The 27,693-nt window shown below is 37.6% G+C and overlaps 1 protein-coding gene across 1 annotated transcript in view; it reads right to left on the bottom strand.

The window, feature by feature from the left end:
* Positions 1-4,265: 4,265 nt before the first annotated feature.
* The window catches only part of LOC126352566 (serine/threonine-protein kinase VRK1), a 223,389-nt gene continuing 199,961 nt past the window's right edge, over positions 4,266-27,693 (bottom strand). The window contains exon 8 of the mRNA XM_050002697.1: positions 4,266-5,163. Coding sequence (XP_049858654.1) covers positions 4,772-5,163 — 392 coding nt within the window. The 3' untranslated portion in view covers positions 4,266-4,771. The remainder of the gene's footprint in view (positions 5,164-27,693) is intronic.

Here is a 27,693-nt window from a genome sequence, read left to right as displayed (position 1 = left end):
GTCAGGCAAACATTTATAATTTAATTTACATTAGCTGTCTCTATTCACACGCACCCCCCCTTTTTTTTTGTGGAGGAATGTCTGTTTTCTGTGGGTGTTATGAGATTGTGACAATTGGGATCCACATTGCCAAGGACCTTGTTGTGCCTTATTTACTTCTTATATATAAAAAAAAGGATCAAAATCACGGAAACTTAACTCTGTAACTGATGTAATATAAATGTTCAGTTTGTGTGGTATCTGTTAGTTAACAGATGTAGACCATTAATATTGTAAGTGGAGAAAATTTTCTGTAAAGGAAATAATCTATGTATGTACCTATATATAATAAACTGAGAATTCAAGAAGTTTTATGGGACACATTACTGCAGAATTCACTAGTTTTATTTCAAGTATATTCATTAATTTGCTCCTCTCAGTTTGAAATTATTGGAAATTCTTCAGAAATGAAAATGATGAAAAACTGTCATTATGATATTCAAAGAGAATAACTCAAGTTTTATCATCACCAAGTGTGTCATCAGTGACTTATTAACTACAAACTTTTACAAACTTAAATTAAATAAGTAATTTTGGAATAGTCTTCTGTTTCCTACACTGAAGCACTAAATGAACCTGCAAACAGTGAGGGGAAAAAAATATTACCACTATTCATTTTATGTTTCTGCAATTACAAAATAAATATATTCATATCTGTAGAATTTCCTCACAATCTTACAAAGCATAATGTTAATATACAATCTAGATTTATCAACATAATCCAAAAAAACATCAGAAAAATGATGCACACTATTCTCAGAGTGACCGCTCCGGTCGCAGGTTCGAATCCTGCCTCGGGCATGGGTGTGTGTGCTGTCCTTAGGTTAGTTAGGTTTAAGTAGTTCTAAGTTCTAGGGGACTGATGACCTCAGATGTTAAGTCCCATAGTGCTCAGAGCCATTTGAACCATTTATTCCCTGAGCAATTTATAAAACACTGAAGAGAGAAATGAAGTACTAAAGTGACATTTCTATTGCTGTACAGCAAAGACTGGTTCCTATTTCTGTAAGTTGCTGGACATTAGTGCCCATAAAACTCAGCAAAACATTAGACCTGTATCAGACTGGAGCACTCAGGGAAACTCCTCATAACTGGGTAAAACCAAAGAAATTTTACAGCTGTGCAGATGATTGGGAGAGACATAATATTAATAATATCTCATTTACAGTTCACTTTATTGATTCAACCTTCCTTCCAGAATGAGTTGCTGGGTTCGCAGAAGAGCTTTTGTGAAGTTTGGAAGATAGGAGACGAGGTACTGGCAGAATTGAAGCTGTGAGGACAGGTCATGAGTTGTGCTTAGATAGCTCAGTTGGTAGAGCACTTGCCCACAAAAGGCAAAGGTCCTGAGTTCAAGTCTCAGTCCGGCACACAGTTTTAATCTGCCAGGAAGTTTCAACACTCCTTATTTAAGCAGTGAACCTTTTTGAAAATAAAGGGTGATAACTTTTATTACTGCTCCCACACATCTTGTTGGAAAGAGTTCGGTACTGAAGAGCCATTGCATCCCCACAAGCAATTAGAAAAATACATGGCAACTCATCCAGTGTCCTGCACACCTGCAAATGCAGTATAACTGTGGGGCTTCAGAGATTGCTCACAATACATTACTTTGCATATTGCTGCATAGCACTTGTCAAAACAGATACTTTTATAATACAAATTTCTGTTAATCAGGTCAGTAAGTCAAGAAACCCATTCTCTGGGGTAGGTCACACTGCATAGTTGTACCTGAAGAGTGATCGCTGAAGCAAACTCAAAGCTTATGATAAGAGGATATGCGATGTTACTAGCCCTTGTCTCTATAACCCTGGGTTTACTATGCTGAAATAACTTTGTTGATAAAACTAAAAAGAAAACAACCTTTTTCAGTTCATCTCCCTCTCCTGGAAGAACAGTATATTGTCGTTATAAAGCAGTTGTGCATGTATGATTCCCAATTTTCACATCCTTACTGTATTTATCTTCTGTCCTCTTTCTTGTAATAACTGCAGTCCCTATCTAAGACTAATAATTGGAAATTTAAACTACCCTCCCACACAAGTCTATCATTTAGAGCTTTTTGAAGAAGGTAAAACAATTATTCTGTAACAAACAAAACTATTATTCACTCTTAAAGTAGACTGTACTGTTCATCACATTTCATGATATCTTAGAAAAGGAAAGGTAAATGTGTGAAAAGTACTGGAGTGGACATGTGTTGTGAACTTCCAAGAAACTACCTCAAAAAAAGGTTCAATGTTTACAATTTATCTATATAATTGTATTCATATCATCCCTAATTGCTGTAATTTATAGCCACACATAACAGTAAGACAGCACTTCTCCAAAATTACTTTTTACTAGTGGCCCACCTTGGCTTCACTTGAGCATTACTAAGTGTATATGACTGTATCACTTGTCTGACATGACAGTAATAAAATATATATACAAACCTTTCCTGTGACAGTCTAGTGACAAGTATATTAAAATCACTACAGTTGTTTCGAAGATTAGCCTTCACATAAAGACAGAAAAAATATGGCGTGTGATTTAAATTTAGTTGCAAGTATAGTCCAATTTCCCTATAACTAATTTCCTTTTTTCTTTTCTACAAATAATTTACTGTAGTCAAATTATAAATTTATTTTACAGTCAAACTCATTATTTCAGTCAACTTCTATGGGGCCACAACATACTTGCTGATCTGTACGCCAGTGCTTCGACTTGTAATTTTGCTCACAAAATTAAGTGTAGTATGCAGATTTCAAACATTGTCTATTTATACAGAAAAATTACTAGAAAATAATGATATATATATATATATATATATATATATATATATATATATATATATATATATATATATATATAGATGAGACTATAACTATGTACACTTCTTATTTTGTCTGTGGGGTAGCTAAAAACTGTGACAGACCTCAATTTTCAGGATACGTAAGTCGCACTTTAACAAAGCAGACGGATCCTTTCCAGCTGTTATATCCCCTCCAAAATTATTATATTTTTAAATTTTTTCATGATATCGTACATAATGTTATTTTTATGGAGTCCCCTAAAATTCTAAATATTGACTCCTTAACCAACTTAATTTTATTGTCTGTTGTGTGCCTTTGGATATCAGGAGTTAATGACTGACTAGTTTCCCTAAAAATAACAATAATTACAAAACAAGTAGTTTCAGATTTCATTATCATTGTTCATTTGTAAACATATATCTGACTACCAACTTCTTGATAAAGTACATGAAAAAGATATTTCAATAACAACAACATATATACAGCGAATGACGAAAATGTGTAACTCTTGCTTCACTTGGTTTCAGAGCAACATCCTTATTGAAAACATTGTTACCAAAATAGGATCCCATACTGAGTTCAATTAGCCAGAGTAATTCAACAGAAATCATTTCTGTATCTAAAAGCCTTCATTTTTTAAATTATTGTCAACTCACAAATGAAAGTTGTAGACCACTATGTGAAGAGTTGTGAAATTTGCAAGATCTATATCCTGTACCATAATTTGTCTTGATTTTGCATCTGAGAGTTTATTAAATAATTCGGAGACTATTGTATATGATTGAACAGTGAATGTGTAATTAGAGTTATGGACTGTGCCAAACTTCAATATTCTCACTGTGACAGTACGGTCAAACTATGAACTATGTTGTTTCCAATATTTACTTGTCGTGCACATATTTTTTGTGTTGACATGACTGTTAGACATGAAGGACAGTGATTTAAGAACTTCATTCAGTGACTGTGTCAATTACATGCGTTCACCCCACATGAACTTTTGTGAACAAATGTGTCTCTGTTAGGTTTCAATCAAATTATATCATGTTACTACTTAACCAAAATCCAGCTATATTCCTTTTTGATAGCAATTTGCTGCTATTAAAGAGTTGCATTAAGAGAAATGGACATTACTGAATGACTATAATTATGTAAATGAGTACTACTGTTATAATACACAACTACAAATACAGGACTATCACATAAGGAAATAAAAAAAGCTACACACCATAAAGATGATACGCTGAGTTGCATACAGGCACAACAAAAAAAGGCTATCTTTTTGTTATGTATGTCTGCAACTCAATGTATCATCTTTATGGTGAGTAAAAACTTATCCTTCTCATAATACTGTTGATATTACAACATGGACTTTCCATTATTTAAAATGAAAGCAAGTTTTACATGATTTCAGAGGTTAGAAATAGAATTAAATACTTGGACAAAAAGACAATATTTTTATTAGGCACTGTCTAAAGTACAAATATGCCACAAATTTTATAAACCTATGATTGAATTAACAAAAAGTACAGTTTTATTACGAATACAAAAGATAATACCTGCTAAACTCAAACATAAATCTATATTTTAAGACATAATACTTCAAAAATACAAGTATGCGATGTAAATAAAATCATTCTTACAGAAGAAATCTTGTCACAGAAATAGATCTGTGAAAGAGTGTGGCTTAAGTGCCACTGCAAATAAGCAGCTCACTCTATAGTTCTAAAGTACTACGTACAATCAAGTTAACTTTGTGGAAGGGGTGAAACAGATGTTTGTAATATTAATTTTGAAAAAAAAAGACCATTTAAGATTAAAACTCATTAAAACCATTTAGAATAAAGGAGAATACAATAACACATCCACTTTAATTATGGTTTTTTGTCTCCTATTTGCAATACAAAAGAGCTTTACTTATAATTTTTCAGCATTTATAATTAATGATTTCTCTTTCCAGACCTTGGTTTGGGCTTTGATACAACATAGTTATTAGCTTCACTGTCACTAGAGCTAAAGCCCATTTCTTCATCTGACATGTCATGAACATTTCTGGCTTCACGATTGTTTTTTCTTGTAGATATTGCTATTCTCTTCGGAGAGTCTTCATCTGACGACGGGGACGAAAGAACAACTTTAGCACTTCTTTTTGTGTTACGAACAGGCTTCTTTGGCTTCTGTTCAGAAGTAATACTGAATTCCAATTTAACATTCTGCAGTGAGCCTAAACACTTTTTCAGTCCATCTTTAAAAATTTTGCGGCATAAATCGTAGTTTGGACACTCGTCTGGAGCAAGTTTCACAATGTATGCAAAATATTCCACCAAAGGCTCTGAAATAAATTATTATTAATTGTATGAAAAGGAAATTTCAGACAAAAACATTATAAAATTATGAGACAGAATTGCTGGCCCATACTTACCTTCAGGACACAAATATTTAAGCACTGACAGGGGTCCACCTGTCCTGGGGTCTGAGTGACCTCCCCTCCCCTTTTAAGCCTTCCCCAACCTATCCCTCTCTCCTACCCAAGGAAGGAATTAAGAGTTCCAAAAGCTAGGGTAATGTTGCGTACTTTTACATGTGTCTATCGACATTACTAAATGTGTTGACTCCTGAAGCAATAAGTTGGCCTGCAATTGTGTCACATAATAATTATCAATTTTTTAGAAACTTGTTTGAATTAAATTTAAAATTACATAAATTTTTCATTATTAATAATACATGAAACTAAAGTGAATAACAAACAATAATGAAAGAATAATAAAAATGTTAAAAATCACTGAGTTTTAGTATTAATTGCAAAATGAATCTAAATTATTATAGAAACTACAATATGGCCAGCAGGAATGTAACTTCCTCTACTGAGTTGTCCAGGATCAAGGGAATTGCACTTAAGGTATAATCTACACATGTACTATTAGACATGACTAAGTTAAAGCGCCCCACATGTTCCTAACTTACAATTCTTGAATAGCAACAATAATTTTATTCCTTTGATTCTTGAACATACAGATGAAAACATTCTGCTTAGGAAATTTTTTAATGTGCTGCATTCAAATAAAAATAATGATAACATGGGTGTATTTTGTGAGAGAAATGTTATAATACCATGTTAATAACATATGAAGATCATTCAAAGGAACAAAGTAACAAACTTTGAATATCCTGGCAACGCTCTTGACTGAGCTGTAGTCATGTAACAGAATATCGGAAGCTGCTATCCTTACCACATTAGCAAATGCAGGTGAGAAGACAATGGCATGAAATTTAATGCATGTACAGGCAAGTGATTTGAATTTATATACCTAATTCGTGTATTATTACAACTATTTGTTGCATGAATATTTGTTTTCTTTATTTCGTGTTAAGACCAAGGGTGATGCAATATGCTGATGGTAGAGTCTTTGCTGTTGTGGCCAGAGATGCTGCACTGCCCATTGCTACAACTTGAAGTGATGGCCAGTTGACAGTGAGAAAATCTTGCTGGCAACTGCTGCGAAACTGTGATTATATCAGGTGTCAACTGATACTATTGTAATAACAAACAAATAAAAATCTAACAGTAACTGTAATCAAATTGTAATGGTCTAGTAGTTAATCTGTGATGTTCTGCTATTAATGACATATTCCTATGTAATTAGAAGACAACATTAATTTTATTTAGAAGTAGCTCTGTCTGCACAAGCATTGCTGTGGCTCAGTCTGGTTAAATTGAAAACTGCTAAATATGTTTAGGAACTGGACATGTCCTAAATTACTCTTCTCCCTCTGCCCATATACGACCCCCCCCCCCCCCCCATCCATTTCCTGCTATCTCCTCTCTTTGTACATCACTCCCTTCTCCCGTTCTCTTTCTCTGTGAATTTTGTTCCACCGCCTCTCTCAGTCTACTCCTATAGTAGTATTCTAATCCTAACCTAACCCAATAAGCCACAAATTCAACTTTCCTGTTCACCAACAATGTTTGACTATAGCCTACATGTGTCCAAATGTTTATTACGGTAAAGTGTGAAAATTTGAAGCAAATCTGTCAAGTACTTCTCCAGATTTTTAGTAACATTGTTTCCTCTCTTTTTATTGCATATATATTTATATATTGCATATATTGAAAATATATAGCCTATGTTTGTCTGAAGGTTCATAAGAAAAACAAACAAGGAAAATGCAGGATGGCGTAATGACAACTATCATTGAATGTTCATAAATTTTAAGTAAATCTGTCAGGAACATTTTGAGATTTTTGGTAACAATGGTTTCCCTTCACACACACACACACACACACACACACACACACACACACACACACACACACACACACACACACACACAGAGAGAGAGAGAGAGAGAGAGAGAGAGAGAGAGAGAGAGAGAGAGAGAGAGAGAGAGACTCTGCCTTATTCCAACCTGGATTTTCCACTGTTTGAACACATTCATATTTTTATATATTTCTCCTACAATCATTGCACCACATCTATATTTTCATATTATATTGGGCATCCCAGAATGCTTCTGAAACATGTGCAATTTGAAAGCAACCAAGTGTCAAAATTTCAAAGCAATTGGTGACAAATTTTCAGAGACATGATTTTGTACAAACGAACCATTGCATTTTTATTTACGCAGAAGAAAGATACAACAGTCTACACGGTGTTTATATATGCAAGCAGTAGAAGAAATTTTTCAGCCATACAAACATTTTGAGATTACGATCAAAGTCTGAGATAATCAAATTTTTGTATGTTCTTCATCAATTACAGACTCAGACTTTTTATCTACTGAACTGCCATCTCTTCTAGAGAACAAGTTAACAGATTGTCTCTCTGATCCCCCCCCCCCCCCCCCCTTCCCAAATCAAGTCTCAAAAAATGGCTCTGAGCACTATGGGACTTAACATCTGAAGTCATCAGTCCTCTACAACTTAGAACTACTTAAACCTAACCAACCTAAGGACATCACACACATACACACGCGAGACAGATTTCGTACCTGCGACCGTAGCGGTCATGCGGTTCCAGACTGAAGCGCCTAGAACTGCTCGGCCACACCGGCCAGCCAATCAAGTCTCATTCCAATATTAAAGTTCTGCTATTTCAAGAAAGAAATACTTTAAGTGTTTGATGTTGCTAATGCTCTAGTTAAATGAAATCTGAACACAGTTCTTCAGACCAGCAGCTGGTGACACATGCACACAGGATGTCAGGAGACTGGAAGAGATTGGAGAGTGCATTGAAGAGAGCTGAACTGATTGAGAGTGGGTCTGGAAGAGCAATCCTGCAGCCACTGACGACTTTGAGAAATAAAAGAGCAAGATGAGTCTGATGCTGCTGTTCCAAGGGCTAGCGAGCAGACAATGCTTGCTACAGATGAATACGCTAAAGCCGATGAGACATTGTAACATGGTCGTGGTGGTAGCTGGGTGCATCTGCTGTCTGGCGATGATGGTCTACACTGTTTTCCAGCCAAGAGGCAACAATTAATTTATGACACGAGTTCATATTGGCAGTGAAACAGTTGTATGGCATTGTGTAAAACTATAATGTGAAGTGTTGTATGTGCCCAACAAGTTATCGTGCTGATTTTACATTATATTACAACAATCTAAACTATAATTATCTATCACACTGATTAAAATTTTGAGAAGGTTAAAAAATAAATAAATAAAAATTCAGTTCACAGGTAAACAGTCTTTTACGTACACAGGCTGCAGATACTCAAATGGAATGGAATCAACAGATTGATGATCTGAGTGCAAGGGTAGGCAATTCTGGGGACAGAACTGATAACACACATTCACAATTAAAAAGCTCCATGAAACCCCCAATTCTTCAATGTATGATTACCACTTTAATGTGTAAAATATTTGCCTTTAAGCAGGTAAGCAAGAAAAAGCTTAGGAAACATTTGAAATTATGCTTAAAATTTGTTGGATGTCACTAAGTGCTCCAATTATGAAACACTGGATGAATATAAACTGGGCAATTTGCATTCCATTTCAAGCAAAAGTAGCTTTTCACGCATCTGAATGTTTATCACGTTATATCTCTTTTTTTCCCGAGGGCATGCAACTTTTCTGTATGATTAAATGATGATGGCGTCCTCTTGGGTAAAATATTCGGAGGTAAAATAGTCCCCCATTCGAATCTCTGGGCGGGGACTACTAGGGAGGACGTTGTTATCAGAAGAAAGAAAACTGGCATTCTACGAATCGGAGCATGGAATGTCAGATCCCTTAATCGGCCAGGTAGGTTAGAAAATTTAAAAAGGGAAATGGATAGGTTAAAGTTAGATATAGTGAGAATTAGTGGCAGTTCGGTGGCAGGAGGAACAAAACTTCTGGTCAGGTGAATACAGGGCTATAAATACAAAATCAAATAGGGGGTATGCAGGAGTAGGTTTAATAAATGAATAAAAAATATAGGAGTGCGGAGTAAGCTACTACAAACAGCACAGTGAACGTATTATAGTGGCCAATATAGACACGAAGCCCTGCCTACCACAGTAGTACAAGTTTATATGCCAACTAGCTCTGCAGATTACGAAGAAATTGAAGAAATGTATGACGAGATAAAAGAAATTATTCAGGTAGTGAAGGGAAACAAAAATTTAATAGTCATGGGTGACTGGAATTCGACAGTAGGGAAAGGGAGAGAAGGAAACATAGTAGGTGAATATGGATTGGGGTTAAGAAATGAAAGAGGAAGCCGCCTGGTAGAATTTTGCACAGAGCATAACTTAATCATAGCTAACGCTTGGTTCAAGAATCATAAAAGAAGGCTGTATACATGGAAGAATCCTGGAGATACTAAAAGGTATCAGATAGATTATATAATGGTAAGACAGAGATTCAGGAACCAGGTTTTAAATTGTAGGACATTTCCAGGGGCAGATGTGGACTCTGACCACAATCTATTGGTTATGGACTGTAGATTAAAACTGAAGAAATTGCAAAAAGGTGGGAATTTAAGGAGATGGGACCTGGATAAACTGACTAAACCAGAGGTTGTACAGTGTTTCAGGGAAAGCATAGGGGAACAATTGACAGGAATGGGGGGGGGGGGGGGGGGGGGAAGAAATACAGTAGAAGACAAATGGGTAGCTCTGAGGGACGAAGTAGTGAAGGTAGCAGAGGATTAAGTAGGTAAAAAGACGAACACTAGATCGCGTGTTTTGGGTAACAGAAGAAATACTGAATTTAATTGATGAAAGGAGAAAATATAAAAATGCAGTAAATAATGCAGGTAAAAATGAATACAAACGTCCTAAAAAATGAGTTCGACAGGAAGCGCAAATGGCTAAGCAGGGATGGCTAGAGGACAAATGTAAGGATGTAGAGGCTTATCTCACTAGGGGTAAGATAGATACTGCCTGCAGGAAAATTAAAGAGACCTTTGAAAATAAAAGAGAGCCCACTTGTATGAATATCAAGAGCTCAGATGGAAACCCAGTTCTAAGCAAAGAGGGGAAAGCAAGAAAGGTGGAAGGAGTATATACAGGGTCTATACAAGGGCGATGAACTTCAGGACAATATTATGAAAATGGAAGAGGATGTAGATGAAGATGATATGGGAGATACGATACTGCGTGAAGAGTTTGACAGAGCACTGAAAGACCTGAGTCGCAAAAAGGCCCCGGGAGAAGACAACATTCCATTGGAACTACTAGCGGCCTTGGGAGAGCCAGTCCTGACAAAACTCTACCATCTGCTGAGCAAGATGTACAAGACAGGCGAAATACCCTCAGACTTCAAGAAGAATATAATCATTCCAATCCCAAAGAAAGCAAGTGTTGACAGATGTGAAAATTACCGAACTATCAGTTTAATAAGCCACAGCTGTAAAATACTAACGCGAATTATTTACAGGCGAATGGAAAAACTAGTAGAAGCCGACCTGGGCGAAGATCAGTTTGGATTCCGTAGAAATATTGGAACACGTGAGGCAATACTGACCCTACGACTTATCTTAGAAGCTAGATTAAGGAAAGGCAAACCTACGTTTCTAGCATTTGTAGACTTAGAGAAAGCTTTTTGCAATGTTGACTGGAATACTCTCTTTCAAATTCTGAAGGTGACAGGGGTAAAATACAGGGAGCGAAAGACTATTTACAATTTGTACAGAAACCAGATGGCAGTTATAAGAGACGAGAGACATGAAATGGAAGCAGTGGTTGGGAAGGGAGTGAGACAGGGTGGTAGCCTCTCCCCAATGTTATTCAATCTATATATATAGAGCAAGCAGTGAAGGAAACAAAAGAAAAATTTGGCTTAGGTATTAAAATCCAGGAAGAAGAAATAAAAACTTTGAGGTTCGCCGATGACATTCTAATTCTGTCAGTGACAGCAAAGGACTTGGAAGAGCAGTTTAACGGAATGGACAGTGTCTTGAAAGGAGGATATAAGATGAATATCAACAAAAGTAAAATGAGGATAATGGAATGTAGTCGAATTAAGTCGGGTGATGCTGAGGGAATTAGATTAGGAAATGACACACTTAAAGTAGTAAAGGAGTTTTGCTATTTGGGGAGCAAAATAACTGATGATGGTCGAAGTAGAGAGGATATATAATGTAGACTGGCAATGGCAAGGTAAGTGTTTCTGAAGAAGAGAAATTTGTTAACATAAAGTATAGACTTAAGTGGCAGGAAGTCATTTCTGAAAGTATTTGTATGGAGTGTAGCCATGTATGGAAGTGAAACATGGACGATAAATACTTTGGACAAGAAGAGAATAGAAGCTTTCGAAATGTGGTGCTACAGAAGAATGTTAAAGATTAGGTGGGTAGATCACGTAACTAATCAGGAGGTATTGAATAGGGTTGGGGAGAAGAGATGTTTGTGGCCCAACTTGACTAGAAGAAGGGATCGGTTGGTAGGACATGTCCTAAGGCATCAAGGGATCACAAATTTAGCATTGGAGGGCAGCGTGGAGGGTAAAAATCGTAGAGGCAGACCAAGAGATGAAAACACTAAGCAGATTCAGAAGGCTGTAGGTTGCAGTAGGTACTGGGAGATGAAGAAGCTTGCACAGGATAGATTAGCATGGAGAGCTGCATCAAACCAGTCTCAGGACTGAAAACAACAACAACAACAACTCTTTAACTACATGGTGTACAAAGGTCAGTGGTATATGTAGATACAGTCTGAAAACTGTGTTGCAAGTAGCGTTAGTAGTAAAGAAGTAATAAATTAAAACATCATGCCTGATGCTGAAGTTAAACTGCAGGAAACAGTGAAAATGTAGCGAGTGATAATCACTTTTCCATCCATCATCTTGCTGGGAATGTCATTGAAAAAAAGTTTGATAAAGGTTTGAAATTATGCGTAAAATTGGTTGGAAGTCACTCAGTGATCTTGCTCTCAAATACTGGATGAGTGAAGTTCATGTATTTGGACATCCTATGTCACACTGTCTCCAGACAAACACACTGTTTCTACCTATAACACCTGTCTTACTGTGTCACATTTTTACATAAGACTACACATCTTAATGAGCAGATTTTACAGCATTTTAAATTTTTAAAATTTGATCAATGATTATGCGGAATATTTCAGATCAAATTTTTGTTGCTCCTTTGCTGCAAATACTATCGGGTCCCAGGTAGCATTTTAGTAATTAATTATTTGCAAAACAGGATATACTAATGTTAAGTGAACAGATAGGGAATTTAAAAATACAGATGGATGATGAAATCAACAACAACGTTATATTAAGAAAAGAGATTTTTTACAAAATTAATTTAGTTCTTAAAGAGTTTCTGGTGTACATCAATGAAGTATCGTCAGGTGTCAGAGGGCAACTGGAAAAGAAAATATGGAATTTAAAACCATACTTAGTCTTACTGAAGGAGGACACAAAGAGCCAGAAAATTTTAAATTCAAGAAGGTACAAAAATACTGTAATGTGCTGTGTCGCTCTCAGACCAGTGCAAGCAAAGAGTGTTCATATTGTGAGGAAGTCCACTGATTAGAATAAGCTGCACTGTTTGGACATTTAGAGCTGCAGAGGGCTATTTGCAAGAGGTATGCAAATGGGTCTCCGAGTTTTTATACAGAAGTGTCTGCCTATTATGGATAGAAGTAGTCAAAATGAGCAAAGAGGAAATGAAACTGCACTACATTTTCCACATGGTATTGGAGAACCACTGGAACACACAACAAAACAAGTGTCCGACACTAGTGAAAATAAGCAACATTCATGAAGTCAAAGGGGGAAGAGTTTAGCTTAGCAATCAGTCAACTATCTGTGGCAAGTCATTTCCCAAACAGAAGGGGAATTACATCATCATATACCTGATAACCCTCACATGGGAAGATAAAGGAAGAACCAGTTTATGGCAGGGCATTTAGAGGCAGATTAAGTGTCCTTCATACTTATACTAAAAAGATGGGGAGGATTTAGAAATATTTTGAGTGGCACCTGAATCAAATAAAGTTTGTAGTGAACCTATTAGTAAAAATCATAATACCACAGTACTTATTAGCAGAATGCTCGTGTATGTTTTAGAGAGAGGGAGGGGGAGGGAGGGAGGGAGGGAGGGAGGGACAGAATGGTCAAGGGCTAGTGCTGTACTTAGCTACCTGAAACTAAGGAAGATGGCAGATTTAGAAACAACTGAGAAGAGTATGGCAAGGGCAGTAACAGAGAGTAGAGGAGGAATAATGACAAGAGTAGCCAATATAGCCACGTTACAAGACAAAATCCTGGTGCCTGGGCAAAAGAAGGTAACAAGAACGGTTCGAAAATGTGTAAACAGAGGAATTGCTTCGTATTTGAAAATCCACAGGGAAGTGATTATTGAAAATTCAGAAGACTAATGACATCCCAAGATCAGCACCATGCTCTGTGACAGAATACAGTGAATAACAGTCAGTCTAAAGTTATAAACTTTATAGGATACAATGAAAGGAGCAGCTTACAGAGAAAGCTGTTAATGGAAATATTTAAGATACATGGGTGAACAACATTCTATATTCTGGAAGTGATGTTAGTATTGTTGCCAAAGAACTTACCAGTTATGGGAATCAAAGTTGTAGGTACCATAGGGGCAGATCAGTTATGGAAGATGTCACTAACCTTTGATATAAATAAGAAAGTAGTTGCCACTTCTTTTCTGGTGGAGCCGAATTTAAACATTTCACTATTATCATTGACTGGCTATGAAAATACAATGCCTTGCTAGATTTCAACAACTTCTCTGTGAGCCTACAAAGCTATGATCAAGACTTGATTATTTTCTTTGTTAGTTCATAAGAAGAACAGGTTACACTTGTTATCAAAGTTCAGGAGGCTGTTTCGGTGTACTTACTTTTGGAAACACAGACTAGGTATCATAGAAGTGACAAATTATTCTGTCAATAGCAAACAGCAGGAAATAATCAAACATAACAAGAATAGTTCACTAAATAAGGATGGAAGGAATAAATTAAAAGAACTGTTCAAATTTGGCACCATATTCTCTCATGAACCCGAAGTTATCAGGGGATAAAATGTAAATTAAAATCAAGAACCCAGAATGGGTCCTTTACCAATAGCTTTAAAAGAAGCAGCTGAGTTAGTGCAAAAATGGCAGGTCCAGGAATTATTGAAAGATTAAAAAGTGCTTTTAATAATCCACTATTAGCTGTAAGGAAACCAGGAGAAGGTGTATGACTGGATCTTGCTGCTAGAACACTAAATTAAATTATCGAAATGGAAAGAGATTGCCTTGTCCTTACAGAAGAAATTTCAATTAAACTTAAAAAAATCTATTAGTACTATGGATTTTACAGTGAGCTATTGGCATCCAGAGTCAAGAAAGTATTTTTCTTTTCTGAAAGTAGATTCTACCAATCCACGGTGCTAGCTACCCTCTGGTTTAAATACAAGAGTTGAATGAAAAGTAATGCCTCCATCTTTGTTGACTGGGTTTGGATGGGAATATTTTAGTAAATCAAACACAGAAATAATTCTTAGAATGTGATCTTTAATTACCAATATTCACTTTTTCACATAATAGCCAGCCAACTGGATACATTTCTGCCATCGACGAACAAGTTTTCTGAAGCCGTCACGGAAGAAGTCAACACACTGTTTCTGTAACCACAGTCTCTCAATTCTCTCAACATCTTCATTAGAAACATAATGATGTCCCCGCAGATCATCTTTCATTATTAGGAACAGATGGAAGTCAGACCGTGCTAAATCTGGAATGTATGGAGGGTGCAAGACAGTGGTGAGTATAAATTGTGCACTGATCTTCCGATAACCCAGATCCACACGTTCTTGTGAAATGCTGATTGTGCTTCCTAAATCAACCTGAGAACATTTTGCTTGTGAAACTCTGTGGTTGCTGTCACAGGACGCCCAATCCTTTGCCACGCAGGTCACATGTTCCCCCAACATCTTTAAACTTACTTGCCCAACAATGCACAGTACTCACATCAACACAATCACTATAAACTGCTTTCATTCTGTGATGAATCTCTTTTTGGGTGACACCTTCTGCTGTCAGGAATTCAATGACTGCACTTTGATTAAATTGTACTGACCAACCGTCTGCGCAGGGCTGTATACTTTACACTGTAACAACACAACTGTTCAATGGTAAGGCTTCCTGCCAACTGGAGCTGTAGAGAAGAGACTGTGGAACAAGCTAGTACCTGCCGCATATCAGTGCTGCCAAGAGTTGAAGAGTTACGAAGGTGGAGGCATTACTTTTCAGTCAACCTCTGTATTTCACTTGCTGTTTTCATTAAAGCAGTAGACTAGCTCTAGTGGGACAGCTATTACAAAAATTGATTCTTTATGTTAACAATATTTTAATAATAAATCAGACCTAGAATGAACATTTAGTAGTATTAAAGGCAGTAATCATAAAAATGAAAGAGAAAGTAACCACAATTAAGTTGTCCAAATCCTTTTTTGGAAGGTGTGAAGTGAAATTACTATGTAATATTACAGACAGTAGAGGAACTAAACCTGACGCATATCATTTCATGTGTAGGTGATTTCTCAGTGTCCTAGTCGAGGAAACAGGGAATGAAGTCATTTTTGGGAAGGCTAGGATTTTTTTTAGGAATTTTTATCAGGAACCAACTAGAGTGGTCATATATTTCTACACTTAGTCAAACAACTTACCTGGGAAAAGGAGGAGGAAACATTTTAACAGCATAAAGAGATACCTAATAAATGCACCAATTTTTTTCCACCCTAGTCTTGAGCAAGTGTTCAAGATATGTTTTGGATTATGGGAAAGGTTGTGAAATTTTCTGGCAAGATGTGTTTTGGATTATAAGAAAGGTTGTGAAATTTTCCAGGGGGAATTAAGTAATAAGGAAGGTTTAAACCATTTAACTGTTTTTGCAATCCACATTTAAAATAAATGTGAGAGAAACTATTACACAATGGAAACAGAAGACCATGGAATGGTGCAGGGATTTAAAAGATTTTGGTGGAGGAAAACAACAATTTATATGGACCATCAAGCATTAATGTTTCTGATGAGCTGTTGCTTGTTGCATCATAGATTGGTGCAAGGGATACACTGCCTTCAAGAATTTGGATTTGAAATGTATTACAAAAAAGGTTCGTACAGTATTAATCCTGATGCCTTGTCTCGGCTTCTAATAGGCATCAGTTATATGATAACTGCGGAACGAGTGGGTGCAGAATATCATATCTACTTTTTAAATACTGGAGTTCATAGTCTAAAGGTAAGAGAGCTTGCTGCTGCCATAAAATCCGAACAGATCAATGATTCACAGTTAAGAAAAATAATTCAGGCAGTAAGGAAAGGGTTAGACAAGAAAAATCCACCTCAACAATAGATCATGTATAAAGATATGCTTTATTGGAAAATTTCCTACCTAGAAAGACCTTAAAAATTTTATACTTTCTTCAGTAGTCAAAAATTAATGATGTATATAGGTTATGGCCTAAACATCTGAAATTGTAAACATTAAAGAGACCACTGTGCAGGGAGTAGTTTGACATTTAACTTGCAACTACCTTGTGCTTTCGCAAGTGCCTAAAAGATTACTATTTGATAAAGGCATGCATTTCTAAATAACCAGCTGCAAATGATATTACATCAATACGACATTAAACACATACTAATATCTGAATATATTTAACTTCTGAATCCTGTGGGGTGCGTGACGAAAAAATTACACTGTCTCTGTAGAACATACTGTTCTGCAAAACATTCCAGGTGTGCCGTCTTAATGCACCAATTCAAGAAAATTTTGAATGAGGTGCCTCAGTCTAGCACAGGGTTGTCTTCCTTACAGGTAGCAGGCGAAAAGGTAATGGGTCAGCCATTACTGTCATTAATAGCCTGGCCACCTAATGAAGGTGATTCCACACAGTGACTTCGTGCATGACTGTTTGGTCCAAAATGCTGAACAGAGACTGTCTAAAAGACAACCAGTATGCTAGGGAAACCTGTATTTCAGGTAAGAGATTTAGTAATGGTCAAAACTCACCCCAAAAGTACAAATCATAATAAAAATCAAAGAAATTTTTTATCTATATGATGGTACACTAAAAGTCCATAAGTTTCCACACCCCAAGGCCTTACTGCTGAAAGAAAATCTCTGGAGTTATTAAAGGTTGGTACACCAAGGACCAAGTGAAACCATTTTTTCAAATGAACTGCAATCATCATCATAGTGATACAAGAACTATGGTTTTTTAATTATTTTGTAAGACCTGTACTGGCTAGAAGGATAGTATTTTTTATATTTTACTAATAGAGGTAAATCATTATTGACTAACAGGTCAACAAAGCTAATTAATTATTAGAGTGACAAGTTATGCGAACAAGGAGTTGTAATGAGATGATGACCTAGTTCGGATAGTAAAAGAAGAATAATATACTGGTAAAGTGTACTTGCTCTTAGGTGCACTTGGAGTTGGCAATTCATAACTGTCTATGAAGAGCTGGATGTGGAGAGTTTGTAATAATAATAATAATAATAATAATAATTGTGAATAATACTGTGCACGATTCTTCATTTGAAACGAAGGTAACTGGTGAGAGGCATTGTTTTGCACAGTGTTATCTTATCATCAAGTTATAGCCACTTCTTTGTGGAAGAGAGAAAATACTTTTTAGGAATAAGTTTTATAAGCAGTAAACAAGGTAATTACAAGGATTTTACTTTCTGAAGGAAGGTTTATGAAATGAGGCACCCACAATTTGGGTAGTACCTCTCATTGAAAGGAAAATGATTAATGATGGTGTGGGAGGTGAAACACTGAAATATTGGCAGCCTTCAGACCAAGAGTCTGTTTCAAGTTGAGACTTACATGAATGCATATTTGGTTGATGTCGGACCAAGGGCACCTTGGCAGAAATGATCATGTGGAGGTAGTGTTATTTGTCACTACATTGGATGCTAAAGCAAGTTCTTTGTCAGCATTATTCAGGTAATTTTGTATCAAGAGCTGCTACGGCAGGGTACTCCAAACCTCCTGGTGTAACAAAAGCTTCATAAAATTGAGTAAACCATGTAGCATCACAAAAATCTTAGAGACCATACAACTTCAGAGAGGAAAGTTTTTATATGTACCTGCAGTTCTCTGGTCACATACATAATTAGGTAATACTATCAAATGATGGCATCACTTGAGTATCGCTTTGCTCATGAGCTACCATAATAAGGTTATTTAGAACTGCATATGCCACAATTTATCTTGGAGCTAGAGAGAGACTGCCTTATGTCTATTTGGTATAAATGTTTGGGTGAGCCACGTAACATCCCATTTATTTCATGAATGGTGCCATATATCAAAATGAGATTTTCCTGAATTAATAATATGCTGATGGGCACGTGATATTTTGTACGGATAATGCTCTAAACTCCGGTATCAATCAAGGTACTGAAAAAAGTGTGTTTCTTCTAATGGGATCATATACTTTTCACAACTGCAGTGATACAGCACTTGTTAATACTGACATTGAAATATTCTGCAAAAGAGTGTGAGAAATATTGTACAAGTGAAAGCCACGTCGGTCAGAATTGGCTAATACGTTGGAAATATGCTACGCCAGGCTATGATGTCATATCAAGCATGTTGACTGTAAACTTGTCTGCACTGCAGAACTAGCAGTGACTGTGTTATCTATTGGCTGATCATTTCTGTCTAAAGTTTCCTTGCATGCAGACACATACACCAATAAGAAGTTAGACATGTTACTTTTACATGACAAATGTCAAAGAAATGCGGTTGATATGATACAGCAGTATAGGGATGTCTATCCTGACCATTGCTATCCATTGTGCCGGGCTATTGCGAACAGGCAGCTTCGACGCCAAACAGAGGATGAGGAGGAAGACTAACTGACAGAGCACATGAAAAGCTGCTCTGGCTATGACGCTTATCACTCTGTGTGGTGGCACGAGACATATTGGCAACAAATGAAGGATCAGCCAGATGTGAGTCATTTGCATCTTGTAGCAACATAAATTCCACCCTTATCATCTGTCACTACATGAGGCACTCAGAGGACATGACTTCAAAATCACATAGAATTCTGTCAGTTTGCTCTCCAGTGCCAGCAAGATGCCATGTTTTTCCACTGTGTGCTCTTTATTGATGAAGCAACATTTACAAACTGTTGTGATGTAAATTTGTGTAACATGCACTACTGTACAGCTGAAAATCAAGGCTAGCTTCATCAAGTATATTACCAACAATTGGATCACACTTCATCCCAGGTTTGTTAAATAGAAACATGAATGCACCCTCCCTTATGAACATTCTACTGTTCTCCCAGAGGAGACACCAAACGGCAAGTGACAGTGTATGTGGATTCAACACGATAGCTGCCCATCTCACTTGTCATGGGCAATGCAAATACTGAATGCAAAGTTTCCAATGGTCAAACAGGACGGAATGCTGCAGTACAATGGCTGGCCAGGACCCCTAATTTGATTCCTCTCTATTTTTTTCTATGGGGAGCAATGAAACTGCAGTCTATCATGTAGCCCCAACCATGCCAGACAATTTGTGCTGCCAAGTCAGCACAGCATGCCGCAGCATAATCTTGAGTACTTTCATCTGTTAATCTATCTCACAAATTGTGACCGGAAATACGTCTTGTGGTCAATGGTAAACAATTTGATCACAAGCTTAAGTAAAGTGTACAACTACATTTCGTAAAGCAAAGAATTCATTCTGTGGGTGACACAATGTCAGTCATTCTGAATAAAATGTTTACTATATTTAAAATGTATTACATCTTATTATGTAGAATTTTGAGTAGTATCTATAGTTACATACATCTAACAATAGGTGTTTTATCTTCAAGAAGCATTCAGGTGTCACTAGGCAAAGAGAGGTCAGGTATGATTATAGTGATTGTGATTATTAATGTGATTATTATTATTATTATTATTATTATTATATTCCATGATAGAGCTGTTTATCATGATGTTGTGTGACTGACTGAATTTCCTGTTTCACCTCTCACAAATAGGCAACAATGGAGAGAGGTTAAACAGAAAAGTGCCTGAAGACACTGTAGTAGTTTCCACAAAAACTTAGAAATGTACACGTATATAAAATAGCTTTCCTAAGCTAGTACACGCCAGAGTTTATAACAACAAAAACAATCAGTTTTTGACAATATAGCTCAATTGGATAGATAAAAAATCTACTCACCAAGTGTCGGCAGAAAACACACACATGGAATAAGTTTATAATTAAACAAGCTTTTGGAGCCAGTGGCTCCTTCTTCATGCAGAAGAATTGAAGGGGATGGAAGACAGATGAAGGGAAAGGACTGGAGAGGTCTAGGAAAAGGGGCAGATTTCGGAAAAGTGATCCGGAACCATGGGTCAGGGGAGACTTGATGGACCGGATGAGAAAGAAAGACTGAAAATGGAGTGAAGAAAGTAGTAGTTACTGTGAAGAAATTCTGAGACGGAAGAAATTAATGTAAATTAAGGAAAGCTGAGAGGCAAGAAACAAAGACATGTTGTAGCGCTAGTTCCCACCTGCAGAGATCTGACAAACTAGTGTCTGGGGGAAGAATCCAGATGGCACATGTGGTGAGACAGGCACTGAGGTCACGATTGTCATGTTGTAGAGCATGCTTTGCAACATGATATTGTGAGTTGCTAGTATACACCCTTTGCCTATGCCCGTTCATTGTAACCCATAATTTGGTGGTAGTCATGTTGATGTAAAAGGCCGAATCGTGCTTACATAATAGCTGGTATATGATGTGTTGTTTCACATGTGGCTCTCCCTTTGATAGTAAACTGTACCACATTACTTGATATTGATCTCGTCCTCACTAAAGGCCAGTTACACACTTCTGTCCACTTTAAACCTACTAACGAACAACAGTACTTACATTTCGAGAGTTGCCATCCTTTCCATGTCAAATGTTTCCTCCCATACAGCCTTGGCATTTGAAGCAAATGTATTTGTTTGGATGCAGACACTTTACAGCAATATACCACCATTCTCAGCTCAGCCTTCACTGGACATAATTACCCCACTTGCCTAGATCAAAAGCAGATTTCCCGGGCCATCACATCCTATCTTGGTACTGCTGATCCCTCCAAAAAAACAGTTTTGGAGTACACCACTGGTCACTGAGTATTATCCTGGTCTGGAATATATTAATCAGCTACTCCAACAAGTCTATGACTTTCTAAAATCATGCCCTGAAATGAGATCCATTCTCGCTGAGATTTTGCCCACCACACGTAGAATAGCTTTTCACTGCCTTCCAAATCTCCACTGTATTCTTGTCAGACACTATGCTCCTGCTGCACCCATCTCCCCACCCTGTAGCTCCTACCCCTGTGATTGTCCCTACTGGAAGACTTGCCCTATGCACCCTCCTACTAACACCTATACCAACCTCATAATTGGCAAAACATATAATGGAGAGCCGTATGTGAAATAACACACTGTATACCAGCTGTTACATAAAACACTGTTCAACCTCTTATAACGGCGTGACTGCCACCAAATTATCAGTTAGGATGAATGGCCTTAGGCAGAGGGTGTATACCAACAACACATAATATCCTGTTGCAGAGCATGCTCTACAACATGACACCCATGATCTTGGTACCTGTTTCACCACATGCGCAAGCTGGATTCATCCACTAGACACGCGTTTCTCAGAAATCTGGAGGTGGGAACTAGTGCTACAACATGTCCTTGCTTTTCACCACCCACCTGGCCTTAGTTTACATTAATTTCTTCTGTCTTGGCATTTCTTCACAGTATCTACTCCTTTCTTCATTCCGTTTTAGTTTGCTGCATCTTTCATTTTTTTCATTGTTCTCCTCCCAACTCTGTTACGTAGAATGCATTTAGCTTTTAACTTGTATTAACTCATACCCACTGTTTTACCAGTAATCTCTGTTTTTCTTATTACCAGCTTCCACCTTTAAACGCTCAGGTGTTCAAATCTCTTCCAGTGCAGTCCCTTCCGATAAGCCTCCCCTGACCCGCATTTCTGGTTGACTTTTCCAAAATCTACCCTCTTTCCTAGACCTGTCCAGCCTTTTTCCTTCACCCCTCTTCCTTTCCCTTCAACCATTCTGCCTGAAGGAGCAGTGGCTCTGAAAGCTCACCTAATTACAATATCTCTCTCTCTCTCTCTCTCTCTCTCTCTCTCTCTCTCTCTCTCTCTCTCTGTGTGTGTGTGTGTGTGTGTTTCCACTAATTTGGCGAGTAACTTTTTTATCTATCCAATTACATTATATTATCAAAAATTGATTGTTTTTGTTGTTGAATTAGCCCTTGTGGCCATGATTCCTTCTTATGTAAACCTCTTGTCAATCTTCCTTGTAATCTGCCTTGTTCAAACTGTTTTCTACCTTAGGTGCTAATCCGTTCATTTATTTACCTGTATCACCAAGATTAATCAATGCTTTGCCCCTCCATCTCCTCTAGTAACAATTTCCGTGAATGTAGACTGGTCCATTTTTATTTGCATACAGCAATTCTCTCGATCATCTTTTGATGATTTATTTGCAAATTGGATAGCTATTTTCTTCCCATCCTCTACTTACCTTGTCTATACGTAATTCTTTTACATTCTTGTGTCTTTGTTCTTCATCAAACTGTTCTGACTGATTTTTACTGTGTCTCCTACATTATTTTAATTGCCAAGTTAAGTAGTTTCTGTTTACTCAGTTTTTACAATTTTGTTTCTTTTCACAACTTTCCCAATTGATTTTTTTTTTTTCATACCATATAGCACACTCTTCTGGTGAGAAATTCTCACCCACTCATTAGTTTTTGTTAACCATCGTCTTTTCTCATGATTTGTGTATGAATTTTTCGGATTGTTTCCTTAGTTTTCTTCCACTTTTCTATCTTTTATCCACCCTCTGCTTATCTTTTTTAACACTACCATAATTTCTAACACTGCAAACTGACCTCTCTTGCATGATAAATCCCATCACATATCACATCAGTTCTTTTCAAAAAAATGCTTTTGCATTATAAAACTAAGGACCCACATTCTGTTTTCTTGAAACATGCTTGTCTCTTAGAGTTATTCTAAAAGGCCTAACACTGAAAGTCCTTGTTTCTGGATGCAATCCTGCTCTACACCAGGTTCTTTTACAGTTTCAAACACAGCAATCTCTTGCTCTTACCTGGCTAATCTGTGACCTATATGCCTCATCAGCCAATTTCCACACCACCTGACTTCTCCCTTTCTACAAAATTCTGCAGTTATCTGCTCCTCAAGTTTCCTTGGATTTCATTCACCAACTTCAAACTGCAACAGCATGTCAGACTTCACCCCAAAAAGCTATCCCACCTCCTTCTACACTACCTGAACAGTGGTGTTTCCCTTGCTGTCCCTCTACAGCTCCCTATAAACAGCCACACCATCAACCAACACTCCTCTCCTACAAACCGATTGGCCAACCTCCCTAACACCCCACAGCCTTCACCACTGCCTCCCGGACCAAGACTAACACATAATCACAAGAACCAGTCACAACAATACAGTATCCTCAACCTCTCATCTAAAGCACTCTTCTCTCCTGAATTATCTGTTATCCAAGGATTACACTTTCAGCTCTAAACCTGCATTTGATCATTCTTCTTTGGCGAAGGACCTACTTTCCTTCACACATAATGGCAACTGTAAGTGTCACTTTGCAACCCGAACCCAAAACCTTTCCAATAGCAAACCTCACATTGAACCCTGCCTTGCACAGTTCCTACCACAATCCCAACTTGATCCACCACCACTACCTCAAAGTCATCATCCCAAGAATTCCTCACATCCAGCATTGCTTCAAAACCCTTCCTCAGGTGTCTACAACATGACCCTAACTTCTTCCCTAAAAGCTAAGAACTCCATTGTTATTCTCCCAGCAGACAAAGGATCTACCACTGTGATTCTTGACCAAAAGGAATAAGTTAGTGAAGGTCTGTGCCAGCTGTCTGGCACTTCAACATACAGCGTCTGCCATCAAGATCCCATCACTATGCATCACCTGCAGTCCCTCCTTATAATTGCAGGCCCTTCACAAGGATTAACAATTCAATCCATTGATTTTTCTCACCCCACCCAAACCACACACCCTCATCTTTTACCTTCTTCTTAAGATCCACAAACCCAATTATCCTGGCCATCCTAGAGTTGCTGGTTTCAAAGCACCCATCGAACATATATCTACCTTAGCCGATCAGCACCTGCAACCAATAGTACAAAGACTTCCCTCCTGTATCAAAGATACCAACAGTTTCCTACATTGTCTAAAATCCGTGCCCATCCCACTCCCATCCCACACCTTGCTTGTCTCTCTTTGTACCAACATCCCCCACATACATGTCTGCCACTGAACATTTTCTCAGTCAGCACCCATATGATTCCAGACCTATGGCACCTGTTACTCACCTCAATCTTCTTTATATATACCAACAACTACTTCACCTTTGAGGCGCAGACACACAAACTGATCAGGGGTCCAGCCTTGGGAACCAGGATGACTCCTTCCTGCAAGCCAACCATTTAATGGCCGCTTTCCTGGGGTCAATAAATCTTCAGCCCCTGGTTTGGTTTAGGTACATTAATGACATATGTACCATATGCACTCATGGCAAAGCTGACTTGTTAAAATTCCTGGGATCTCTGAATACCTTCTCCCAATTAAGTTTCACATGCACCTATTCTGAATCCCAAGCCACTTTCCTGATGTTGAACTCATTGTCCTGAAGGCCAGCTTACACACTTCTATCCACATTAAACTTACTAAGAAACAACAGCACATACATTGTGACAGTAGCCATCCTTTCCATATGTTAAATGTTCCCTTACATACCAGCCATGTCATTTGAGAGAAAAATATTTGTTCAGATGCAGATTCCTTATAGCAATACATCACTATTTCACATCAGCCTTCACTGGATGTAATTACCCCACCAGTTGAAAAGCATATTTCCTGGACCATCACATTCAATCTTGGTACTGCTGATCCCTCCAAAAAAACAACTGTGGAGCACACCACTGGTCACTCAGAATTATCCTGGTCTGGAATATATTAATCAGCTACTCTAACAAGGCCATGATTTTCTAAAATCATGCCCTGAAATGAGATCAATTCTGGCTGATATTTTGCCCACTACACCCAGAATAGCTTTTTGTTCCCCTCCGAATCTCCACAATATTCTTGTCAGACTCAATCCCCTTTCTGCACCGATCTTCCTACCCCATGGCTCCTACCCCTGTGACTGTCCCCACTGCAAGACTTGCCCTATGCACCCTCCTACCACTACCTATACTAGCCCCGTACCTGGCAAAACACACTATCAAAGGGAGAGCTGCATGTGAAGCTACACATCATATACCACCTGTTATGTAAACAATATTTGGCCTTTAATATCAACAAAATGGGCACAGGCATAGGCATAGGCATAGGGTGTGTACTGGCAATGCACATTAACCTGTTGCATGGTGTGCTCTACAACATGACAATCATGACTTCAGTGCCTGTTTCACCACATGCGCCATTTGGATTCTTCCCCCAGACTCTAGTTTGTCAGAACTCTGCAGGTGGAAACTAGTGCTAAAACATGTCCTTTTTCTTGCCACGCACCTGGCTGTAATTTACATTGATGTCTTCTGTCTCAGCTTTTCTTCACAGTAACTACTCCTTTCTTCATTCTGTTTCAGTTTTCTGCATCTTTAATTTTTTTGCCAGCCTCCTCCTACCTCTGTTACATAGCTTTTCACTCTTATTAACTCGTACACAATGTTTTAGCGATAATTTCTGTCCTGCATATTACCCTGTCTTTCATCTTTACACTCTCATCCGGTGCAGTCTGCAATTATGTCTTTCCTTCTCACCCCATCCAGCAGTCTCCCCTGCCCCCCCGAGTCTGTGTGGCTTTTCCGAATCCACCCCTTTTCCTAGACCTCTCCTTTCCTTTTCCTTCACCCGTCTTCCTTCCCCTTCAAGTCTCCTGCCTGAACAAGGAGCCACTGGCTCCAAAAGCTTGCCAAATTAAAACCTCCTTTTAGATGTGTGTGTTCTGCCGCCGCTTGGCAAGTAGATTTTTTTCTCCATCCAATTACATGTCATGGTTCAGAAAAATCATAGCTACCCTGAATCTATGTCATATAGGAAATAAAGTTCTATCTTAGTACCATAGGCCTGTCTTTCTGCTTATAATGATGGTGCCTGGTGTGAGAGCTCTTGGCTGTGTTTATGCCACACTAACCGACTCTGTTGTGTTTGGTCTAAAGTTATACTTTCTAATGGTATATTAATTGCTGTTGTAATAAAATTTACTGCACAAAGTATGGATGTTGCTCTCCAGTTTAACTACATTTCTTGGATTCTTTTGCAAAAGGTTTCAATGTCAATATTAACAAGTGTTATTTCACTGTACTGGTCTTCCCAAAAGCTACTGAATGCAGTTATGAGAAGTATATGGTACCAACATTGTTTCAATATCTCAATATCATAGTTCAGAGCATTATCCATGCAAACCATTAGGTGCTCCTCGGCATCAATTGCGGAAAACCTTGTTTTGATATCTGCAACCATTCACAAAATGAAAGGTTTGTTATGTCTTGCATGACTTACCATGTTTCTCGAAGACAGTATACAGGATATCTCCCTTTTAATGTGAGCACTAGTGGGAACATGCATTGTACTTTGATTATTTATTCAGTTGGCGAATTTATAAAAGCTGCTTTCATCATAACAATTAAACATGAAATTACATGTGAAGGAATGTAACAAACTGATGATGCTTGGCATGGTTAAGTAGCCTGGTATACAACCAACAGTTTACCAGAAGTGATCTTTAATTTACAAAAGTACGTGAAAAAATAAATGTACATTATCACAATGAGTTAATAATATACCCCAAGATGCATATTATGTGATTCTGACAGCATAAATTTTTTCTGAAGAGTCCACCTAAAATGTACACAGTTGCTAGAGCTAGCAGTACTTAAGATTGACAATTTCCTCAGGGCGGCAAAGGAAGTGTTAAAACAGTGAGAATTTAATATTTGTGATGCTCGTGGTATGGGTATAAACTTTACTAGACCTATAACCATGAATTATTTTACCTTGAGAGCGTAAAGTTAACAATTACAATTAAATGTCAGATTTGTTCAACCCAGCATGAGTAAACAAAGTATATGAGACTATAATAATTTTTACTGGGTACTCAGCTTCAAATGCCCAAGATAATGAGGCAATAATCTTGTACTTTAGGTGAGTCGGCATAAAAGCACAGTGTTACAAGCTCTCTGCTCTGTATTAGAATTAATGTTCATTTGCAATTGTGAAAATTTTTGATGGATTTAATTAAGATAAGATATTTACATTCGAAGCTATGAGTACAAACATTTCTGCATTAATATTACAA

This window comes from Schistocerca gregaria, chromosome 1 (genome assembly GCF_023897955.1).
Source record: "Schistocerca gregaria isolate iqSchGreg1 chromosome 1, iqSchGreg1.2, whole genome shotgun sequence".
NCBI lineage: Eukaryota > Metazoa > Arthropoda > Insecta > Orthoptera > Acrididae > Schistocerca > Schistocerca gregaria.
The sequence above is the reverse complement of the archived record's forward strand: the minus strand, read 5'-3'. Positions and strand labels throughout refer to the sequence as shown.